Source organism: Hemicordylus capensis, chromosome 4, assembly GCF_027244095.1.
Source record: "Hemicordylus capensis ecotype Gifberg chromosome 4, rHemCap1.1.pri, whole genome shotgun sequence".
Taxonomy (NCBI): domain Eukaryota; kingdom Metazoa; phylum Chordata; class Lepidosauria; order Squamata; family Cordylidae; genus Hemicordylus; species Hemicordylus capensis.
Window position 1 is genome coordinate 3,864,975 of NC_069660.1, and position 10,588 is coordinate 3,875,562.

Below are 10,588 nucleotides of genomic sequence, written 5' to 3' on the forward strand. Positions count from 1 at the left end.
CTATGACTCCCATAATCCCTGGCTATTGGCCACTGTGGCTAGGGATTATGGGAATTGTAGTCCAAAACCGGCGGAGAGGGGGGCAAAGTTGAGCAGGCCTGGTCTACACAGAGTGGCAGCAGCTTAGGAACATAGGAACATAGGAAACTGCCATATACTGAGTCAGACCATTGGTCTATCTAGCTCAGTATTGTCTTCACAGACTGGCAGTGGCTTCTCCAAGGTTGCAGGCAGGAATCTCTCTCAGCTCTGTCTTGGAGAAGCCAGAGAGGGAACGTGGAACCTTCTGCTCTTCCCAGAGCGACTTCATCCCCGAGGGGAATATCTTGCAGTGCTCACACATCAAGTCTCCCATTCATATGCAACCAGGGCAGACCCTACTTAGCTATGGGGACAAGTCATGCTTGCTACCACAAGACCAGCTCTCCTCTCCTAAGGGGAGCTTCTTCAAGGTTGCAGGCAGGAGTCTTTCTTAGCCCTGCCTGGAGATGCTAGGGAGGGGACTTGGAACCTTCTGCATGCAAGCAGGCAGATGCTCTTCCCAGGGTGGCCCCATCATCCCCTAAGGCAGGCTTCCCCAACCTGTGTCCCTCCAGATGTTGCTGAACTACAATTCCCATCACCCCCAGCTACAACTTATTGTGGCTGGGATGATGGGGATTGTAGCTCAGCAACATCTGGAAGAGCCGCAGGCTGGGGAAGCCTGCCCTAAGGGGAATAGTTTACAGTGCTCACACATGGAGTCTCCCACTCAAATGTGAACCAGAATGGACCCTGATTAGCAAAGGGGCCAATTCATGCTTGCTACCACAAGACCAGGGCTCCACCCATGATGTCCTGCTGCAGGCTCCCCCCCCCCCCCAAAGACCAGTTTCAGGCACCTAGACAGTCAATGCTGTTCCTTAAAGCAGGATTCCCAAACTTGTGTCCCCAGATGTTGTTGGACAACAGCTCTTATCATCCCCAGCCACAATGGCTGAAAGGCCATTGGCAGGAGGTGATGGGAATGGCAAGGGGTGATGGGAATTGTAATCCAACAACATCTGGGGACACAGGTTTGGGAAGCACCGCTTGAAAGCAACATCAATTCCACCCCATTATTATTATTATTATTATTATTATTATTATTATTATTATTATTATTATTATTATTATTATTTTACACAGTCAGACGGGTGTTATTGACTGGTTTGTTTTATCCAGACACCGAGTCCTTCCCAAGGACCTGGGATACAAGAATTTTATTGTCAATGTTGTTGCTGTTGTTATAGATATCGTCGCAGAATATAGGCTGTTCCCAGTAAAGCTGCTTTTTGTAAATGGCTGATGGTGATTTCTGTGGCCCCGATGGTGTTGAGGTGCTCTTCAAGGTCTTTTGGAACTGCACCCAGGGCGCCAGTGACCACTGGGATTATTTTGGTCTTCTTCTGCCACAGCCTTTCAGTTTCAATTTGTAGATCTTTGTATTTGGTGATTTTTTCTATTTCTTTTTCTTCTATTCTGCTATCCCCTGGTATTGCTATGTCGATTATTTTGACTTGTTTTTCTTTCTTCTCTACTACAGTTATATCTGGTGTATTGTGTGGCAGATGTTTGTCTGTTTGTAGTCGGAAGTCCCATAATATTTTTACATCTTCATTTTCTACCACTTTTTCAATTTTATGGTCCAACCAATGTTTGGCTACAGGTAGCTTGTATTTTTTGCAGATGTTCCAGTGTATCATCCCTGCTACTTTGTCATGCCTTTGTTTGTAGTCAGTCTGTGCAGTCTTTTTACAACAGCTGATTAGGTGGTCCACGGTTTCATCTGCTTATTTATAAAGGCGGTACTTGCTGTTTGTGGTGGATTTTTTGACTTTTGCTCTTATTGCATTTGTTCTTAGTGCCTGTTCTTGTGCAGCCAGTATTAAACCCTCTGTTTCTTTCTTCAAGTTGCCATTCTTAAGCCATTGCCAGGTCTTGGTGATGTCTGATTTTCCACTTATATTGTGCAAATATTGACCATGCAGGGGCTTCTTTTTCCATTTTTCTGCTCGGTTCTTGACTTGTTCTTTCTTGTAGGCCTGCTTTGTTTCATTGGTGTTGAATAGTTTTGCATTATTGACCATTTGAAGTGCATCTTCTTCACTGTCCTTTATATATTTTTCAAGGCCTCTTTTTTCCTCCTCTACTGTTTGATGCACTTGCAGCATTCCTCTTCCACCTGAGCTGCGAGGGAGGTAGAGCCTATCGACATCACTGCGGGGGTGCAGAGCATGATTGATGGTCATGATTTTCCTGGTCTTACGATCTAGCGTCTCTAGCTCTGCCTGGGTCCAGTCTATTATTCCTGCAGTGTTTCTGATCACAGGTATAGCCCAGGTGTTTATGGCTTGTATGGTGTTCCCGCCATTGAGTTTGGACTTGAGGATTTTTCTAACTCTCCTGATGTATTAACTTCCTATTTTTCTTTTAACTTCAGTGTGTGCGATGTTATCAGCCTGGAGAATGCCCAAGTATTTGTAATGTTCTTTCTCTTCCAAGTTCTTGATGTTGCTTCCATTGGGCAGTTCGATTCCTTCTGTTTTTGTTATTTTCCCTCTGTTCATTATTAATGCAGCACACTTGTCTAGTCCAAACTCCATTGCTATATCGCTACTGAATATACGGAAAGTGTTTAGCAGTGATTCAATTTCTGACTGGGACTTTCCATACAACTTCAGATCGTCCATGTACAGCAGATGGTTGGTTTTACTTGATGTTTTAGATGTTTGGTATCCGAGGCCTGTTTTGTTTAGTATTTGTGAAAGTGGGGTCATGGCGATTACAAACAACAGAGGGGATAGTGAGTCCCCTTGGAAAATGCCTCTTCTAATGCTAACCTGTAAAAGTGTCTGGCCATTGATTGTTAACTGTGTACTCCACATGCTCATTGCTTTTTTAATAAATATATGGATGTTTTTGCTGACACCAGTTGTTTCTAAACATTTTAGTATCCATGTGTGAGGCAATGAATCGAAGGCTTTCTTGTAGTCAATCCATGCAACACTTAGATTGGTTTTTCTTCTCTTGCAGTTTTCTAAAATCATTTTGTCAATCAGCAGCTGGTCTTTTGTGCCTCTGGTGTTCGGGCAATTTCCTTTCTGTTCAACTGGAAGCTGTTTGTTAGTTAATAAGTGTTGCATGACTTCATCTGCTATTATTCCAGTTAATAATTTGAACATGGTTGGCAGACAGGTTATCGGTCTATAATTACTTGGAACTGCACCTTTTGCTGGGTCTTTCATGATGAGATGAGTTTTCCCAGTTGTTAGCCATTGTTCAATATCACCTCCTTGCAAAATGTGATTGAACTGTTTTGATAGTTGTTTGTGAAGGCTTGTTAGATGTCTAAGCCAAAAGCCATGCAGTTCATCGTCGCCTGGTGCAGTCCAATTTTAAATTTTCTTTGCTCTTTCACTTATTAATTCTGGTGTTATTATTAGATCTTGCATTTGTTGGTTACATTTTTTGACCTCTTTCATCCAGCCTGCTTTTTTATTGTAATCTATTCGATTGTCCCATAATTTCCCCCTGAATTGCAATGTTTCTTCTTTATTTGGTGTTTCTGTGTTTCTTGCAGTTTCTCCTTCTATGCTTTGCTAGAAACGTCTCTGATTCGACTGGAATTGGAGATTCTGCCTGTGTTGTGTAGTTCTGGCTTCATATCTGCTAATCTTCTTTGACACTGCTGCTATTTGCTGCTTTATTATTTCCAGGACTTCTCTAATTTTCCTTGAATCTACGTGGTATTTTTGGATCAGATACTGCTTGGTGTTTTCATTCTTCAGCTTCTTGTCTTTCATATCTTTCAATTTACTAGCATCTGATCTAAGCCTGGAGATTTTATTTTCTAATCTAATCTTCCATTTAGGTGATGTACTACTTTCTTTTGTTTACAGGTCCACTGATCTTATATCCAAGCTCTTGTGTTGTTATTGTTGCTGCACTGTACATTAGTTGGTTTGTTTCTTGCAAATTCTTGGTTGTTATTTCTGCAAGTGCAGCATTGACATCTTTTAATACCTGAGCAAGTTGTTTTTTGGCAACTGTTTTTAGAGCTGGAAGTCGAACCCTGGTGGTTGTTTGGTTCATGTGCTGAGTTATTTTTTGCTTTAGTTCTTGTTGCTTTTCTGTTAAATGGCATTTGGGTTTTTGAGGTGAAGGCAAAGGGGAGGTTGCCTGGTTTTGATTTTGAAACAGTTCAGCAACAGTGGTATCCTCTATTTCCAACACCTCCTCCATGATTTCTATACTGCCCTTCCAAAAATAGCTCAGGGCAGTTTACAAAGAGAAACAATAAATAAATAAGATGGCTCCCTGTCCCCAAAGGGTTCACTTTCTAAAACGAAACTAAGATAGACACCAGCAACAGTCACTGGAGGGATGCTGTGCTGGGAGTGGAGAGGGCCAGTTACTCTCCCCCTGCTAAATAGAGAATCACCCCAGTAAAAAGTGCCTCTTTGCCCAGTTAGCAGGGCCCCATATCCCTAGCCCCGCTTTTGATAGACACACTGGCAAGAACTCAGAGAGACCACCGGTGCAAGAGGGGCAGACTACTGGGTGCCGACTGGAAGCAACCACACCATGTTCAGTTCGAACATCTTTATTCCTCTCTGGTTCAAGCTTTGGCAGGGGAGAAGAACGGTTCATCAAGAGTGCAGCAGAAGTGTATGATTTAGTTATTTATTTATAGCCATGTCTGACCTTGTCATACAAAATCCCTAGGCGGCTAATAAAAGAATTAAAATGCACTATACAAAATGCGATGCCACAAAGTGTAGGAAAATAATTTTAAAACCTGGAACACACACAGCATATCACTGCCAGCATGTCACAAACCCCGCCAGCCTCTGGCCAGCACAGGAATCATTGGCCAAAGGCGCTGGAGAACAAGACTGCCTTTGCTTGCCACTGAGAGGCAGGCGAGGTTGGGAGGATGCAGCCAGCTATGTGCCTTCAGTTCCAGGAGGGAAACTAGGTGGGAGGATGCAAATCATTTAAATAAATGCTTGCACAAATATTATAAAAAGAGGATACATACAAATATTATATTTTAAGTAATATTTGTACATGTATTTATTTCATTCAGTTCAACCCAGTCCTGCATATTTAAATAGCATTTCACATCTTGCCGCAGGAAATTATCTCAGATCTCTGTTGATCCATGACTTACTTTCCACTGTGGAGCAGGGGGCTGTTCCTGCCTACTCACGAGGTCTCCTTCAGAGTCCTTGCCCCCCCTAAGAAAAGGAGAAAAGAAGCCAAAATCAAGAAAGACACTGAATAAGCACATTTGAGTGGTGAACTTTCAGCCCTTGAATTTGCGATGAGAGACAACACAGCCCCATTGGCAGCAAAAGCAGTTTGGGCTTGGGTTGACCAGCTGCCTCAGTAACAGATCATTCACTGGGGGATGCAAGCTGGGCCTACCTTACAAGAAAGATGTGAGCTCACGCCAAGCACAACCTTGAGCCCTTAGGAGCAAAGAGCAGTGCCAGCAGCCTGCGATGGGAGGAAATCTTTCATTTTCATCCCATGCCTGGCCTGAGCACAAAGGCATTTCTAGGGTCTTCTACATGGTTGAAGGCTCCCCAGTAAGTGAAATGAGAGACTTTGCATGCACAAAACCCAGACAATTCTGAGCACAATTAATCCAAAATTAAACCCTGGGTCTCTTTAGAGACATGAGCACAGATTAGAATGAATCCTCCCCATTCACATGTGGAGCTTTGGTACATTGTTATCATTGGTTATGTAACAAAACTGAAATCCTTGCTGGAATTTTGTTATTTTGTTTAGTGAACTGAATTTTAATTGATGGACTGAATAGCTATTGAATTAATCAGTATGTTTTGCGGGTGTGTGTGTGCTTGCACTGTTGATGTGTAGATATGAATGTGGAATGCTGATCAAATTGCTGCTCGCTATTTCATGGTTATATAAGCTGTTATCCAGGCATTTATTTTATTGTTTTACTGTTTGCTTTGGGTTCCCTTTAAAGAAAAAAAAAGATTACAAATATTAAAATGAAAAGAGAATGAAGTTGGGGGGGAAATAGCCCTGCATAGAAAAAAAGGAATCACTTTGCCACTCTGACTGCCAGCTTCAGATTTGAAGGGACCCTGGATAAAGCGTCCTAGTGGGTCCCATCCTGCACTGGTGGCTCCCAGGCATCGCTGAGACCAGCACCACCACGACGGGCCATGGCAAGTGGCAGCCTCAGAGCCAGACATTGGCAGTGGGTGCCAGGGGCATAGGAAGGGAGAGGGAGGGCCTGGGCTTGCCCCCGCCCTGCCAACAGAGAGTCGCAAGAAGAAGAGCAAAGATCAAGGGGTCACACAGTCGACGGGGGGAAGATGGGACTTACAACCACTTCCCACCAGGGGCGAGGGGCCCCTTAGAATGGTCTGCCCGAAGAGGTTATTGGATCCAGTAAGATTCTAAGAAGCCTTGGAGGGATTCAGTGTTGGCTTTGCCAGTGATCCTGTTGATGCCCTGGTTGAGAACTGGAACAACTTGCTCACCAGGGCAGTAGACACAATTGCCCCCAAGCGTCCCCTCCGACCCGTTTCAAAACTGGCCCTTTGGTATACAGAAGATCTGCGGGGGCTGAAGCGGCAAGGTAGGTGACTGGAGCGCAAGTGGAGAAAGACTCGACTCGAATCCGACAGACTACGATATAGAGCACATTTAAAGATCTATGCTCAGGCAATACGTACTGCAAAGAAGTGTTTCTTTTCTGCCCGTATTGCCTCTGTGAGTTCACGCCCAGCAGAGTTGTTCAGGGTTATGAAGGGACTGGTATCCGCCCCTCCCCTCCCTTGAACCAGAATTTGGAGTCATCAGTTACCTGCTGTGATGTGTTTAAAGAGTTTTCGCAGATAAAATCTCTTGGATTCAGGCCGATTTAGATGGAGACTCCACAATTAATTTGATGTCTGAACTGGAGGTGTCCAGCAACTCTTCTTGTGACTCCTGAGGATGTGGACAAGCTGCTTAGGGCCGTGAGGCCTACCACTTGTTCTCTTGACCCTTGTCCAACATGGCTTGTTCGATCTAGCAGGGAGGCTGTTGTAGACAGCCTGGTAGAAATCATAAATGCTTCTCTGAGGGAGGGCAGGATGCCTCCTAGTCTTAAGGAGGCAATCATTACACCTCTTCTAAAGATGCCTGCATTAGATCCCTCCGAGCTGAGCAATTATAGGCCTGTTTCCAACCTCCTATGGCTGGGCAAGGTAATTGAGAGGGTGGTGGCCTCTCAGCTCCAGGAGGTCTTGGAGGAAACTGATTACCTAGACCCCTTTCAAACTGGTTTTCAGGCGGGCTACGGGGTGGAGACTGCCTTGGTCGGCCTGATGGATGATCTCCAATTGGGAATTGACAGAGGAAGTGTGACTCTGTTGGTCCTTTTGGATCTCTCGGCGGCTTTCGATACTATCAACCATAGTATCCTTCTGGAACGTCTGAGAGTGTTGGGAGTGGGAGGCACTGTTTTACAGTGGTTCCGCTCCTACCTCTCGGACAGATTCCAGATGGTGTTGATTGGAGACTGTTGCTCTTCAAGATCTGAGCATAAGTATGGCGTCCCTCAAGGCTCCGTACTTTCTCCAGTGCTTTTTAACATCTACATGAAACCGCTGGGAGAGATTATCAAGGGATTTGGAGCTGGGTGTTACCAGTATGCTGATGACACCCAGATCTATTTCTCCATGCCAACTTCTTCAGGAGCTGGCATATCCTCTCTAAATGCCTGCCTGGAAGCAGTAATGGGCTGGATGAGGGAAAATAAACTGAAGCTGAATCCAGATAAGACGGAGGTACTTAGTGTGTGGGGTCAGAACTCCAGAGACAATTTTGATCTGCCTGTTCTAGATGGGGTCACACTTCCCCAAAAGGAACAGGTTCACAGTCTGGGAGTACTTATGGATTCACACCTCTCCCTGGTTTCTCAGGTTGAGGCAGTGGCCAGGGGTGCTTTCTATCAACTTCAGCTGATACGCCAGCTGCGTCCGTTTCTGGAGATCAATGACCTCAAAACTGTGGTACATCTGTTGGTAACCTCCAGACTGGACTTTTGTAATGCACTCTACGTGGGGCTGCCTTTGTATGTAGTCCGGAAACTTCAATTGGTTCAGAATGCGGCAGCCAGGTTGGTCTCTGGGTCATCTCGGAGAGACCATGTTACTCCTTTACTGATGGAGTTACACTGGCTGCCAATAGGTTTCCGGACAAAATGCAAAGTGCTAGTTATTACTTACAAAGCCCTAAAAGGCTTAGGTCCTGGGTATCTAAGAGAGCGTCTTCTTTGCTATGTGCCCCACCGCCCATTGAGGTCATCTGAGGAAATCCGTCTCCAGTTACCACTGACTCATTTGGTGGCTACACAGAGACGGGCCTTCTCGGTCGCTGCCCCGAGATTGTGGAATGCACACCCTGCTGAGATACGATCCTCCCCATCTCTGACAATTTTCAAAAAAACACCTGCAAACCCATCTCTTCACCCAAGCTTACTCAGCATCCTACATTTTGGGAGTTTTTAAAATTGGTTTATTTTAAAATTTAAAACCTGATTTTGAGGGTTTTAATTGCTGTAATGGTTTAATTGTTGTTTTAAAATGTTTTTAAATGGTTAGTTATATTGTTTTTAATTTGTTTTAGCTCTTTACTGTTTTAGTGGTTTGTTTTAACTGTAAACCACCCTGAGCCATTTTGGAAGGGCGGTATATAAATCAAATAAATAAATAAATAAATAAATAAAGATGGGGACAGGGATGGGGACATTTGTTCCCCGCTGCCCTGTCCTTGTTCAGTTGTAGCTATGTTCCTGATGGGTGCCCCACATTTGCTGAGTTTGAGCCCACAGGCTGTGTGTGGCTAGTCTGCCAACAAGTGGCAGGCAGCACTTGTTAGGCGGCACTTGTAGCAGAGATGCACCCCCCCAAAAGGTGTTAATGTGGTCCTATTCCCTGCACTCAGCTAGCACTAAATGTGCCCGACCAAAATATTGCTCAATCACTTAAGAGGCTCAGGAGCGAAGAATAAAATTTGAAATGTTATATTGACGAGAATTGGTACAAGGCAGACATTGTGAAGTCAATGCACCTGTTTGAACTTAGTTCTCACGCCTCTTCCCTGCACTTACCAGGTGACGGAGGGGTGGATACTCAGCTTCCGCGGAGTGCTCCCCATGGAGCTGGAGGACCTCCCGGAGGCAGACCTGCGCTCTGCTTGCACCTCTGGCTCCATTTTCAGCCAGAGAGGGGGACTCAGCACAGCCCCACTTTCAAATATCCAGCCTGAGGAGTGCCAGCAAACTCAACTGTGATGTCAGGCCTTGGAATGGTGACCTCATCCCCACAGAACCTCAGAGAAAATGCCCCCAAGCCCTAAATGCTCACTGAGTACCAACACACTCCAGACACAGGAGTACCACACCCCTTCCCCCAAAGGTGAATGGAATTTAACACATTTATATATGAACACTCGTGCACACCAGAGGGAGCAAAAACTGAATACATAAAGAGCAATTAAGGGGCAACTCATCATTAAATTCCCCAGCTGCAAAGACCTGAAAAGCAATGAGACAGGCTGAACTGTAGTTACCGTGCAGCTCTACCTAAAGAATGGCAGCCTGCAGGCAGCACAAAAGTAGTGGGTGAGTTTCTCTCAGAATGCAAGAGCTGGTGGCAGGTGGCACTGCAAAAAATTACTTACTTTCTCGCCATCTGGAAGCACCCACAAAGATAGACTCTTGACGCTTTCCCTCATAAGCTTCAACTCCACAACCATTTTAGCTGCCCTTTTCTCAGGAAGGCCAATAAAATATTCCTGCCTGTGACCAGCTGACTAGCTACTTCATGTTTATAAGAGCATTATTGTTTTAAGGTAGGGGTGTGCAGAACTGCTTCAAATCAAACCGGGTTAGATTCGAGCCAACCCGGTTGGACGGGTTCAAACTTGAACCAGACCAGCCTAAAAAAAAATGGCAGCCAATTAAAGTGCCAACGAAACTAGGCCTGGTCTGCTATGGACCCATTTGAACCAGTTTGACAGGCTATGCTTGCAAAGGGGAATCTGGCAGCCGGGGTGGGGCAGCTAGAGGGCACTTTACCACCAGCGGCTCCTCTAAACCCCGGCACGCTCCCCCCGCCCCAGCAGCAGCACGGCCCACACAGTGTCGGTGCAGTTCTGCCCGAGGCTGTCCTCCGAGACGGGAAGCTCGCTACCAGTGGCACCAGTAGTAAGGTGCCCTCTCCCCACTGCCCATAGAAGCCTTTTAAAGGCAGGATTCGCCTTTGCTTGTCAAGGAGAACCCTCACCGGATTGCCCTTTACAAGCATAACCCCTCAGACCGTCAAACTGGTTCTGTGCTGTGTACACCCCTATTTGAAAGGGACAAAGCATATATTTCCTCCTGCAGCCCATATGCCCCAATCAGTGTGGAGGGTTTGAGGCTTGCAGTTCAAGATTGATAAGGGGTTGGTCAGGAAATGGTAAATGAGTTCAAGTCTTTAATTGCACCCTAAGCTACTAAAAGAATTTGCTGATGTATTCTCAGAATTTCTGG

At 45.3% G+C, this 10,588-nt stretch overlaps 1 protein-coding gene across 2 annotated transcripts in view; it reads right to left on the reverse strand.

Moving 5' to 3' along the window:
- Positions 1–9,291, reverse strand: part of EFCAB8 (EF-hand calcium binding domain 8) — a 55,035-nt gene extending 45,744 nt beyond the window's left edge. Inside the window, exons 1-2 of one of the 2 annotated variants that reach the window (XM_053242955.1) lie at positions 9,164–9,291; positions 5,195–5,261 (exon numbers count right to left, since the gene is read on the reverse strand). In XM_053242955.1, coding sequence (XP_053098930.1) covers positions 5,195–5,261; positions 9,164–9,267 — 171 coding nt within the window. In that variant the 5' untranslated portion in view covers positions 9,268–9,291. Of the gene's footprint in view, positions 1–5,194; positions 5,262–6,871; positions 6,911–9,163 lie in introns of those variants that run through there. The other variant, XM_053242956.1, reaches the window with a different exon arrangement.
- Between the last annotated feature and the right edge of the window lie 1,297 nt (positions 9,292–10,588).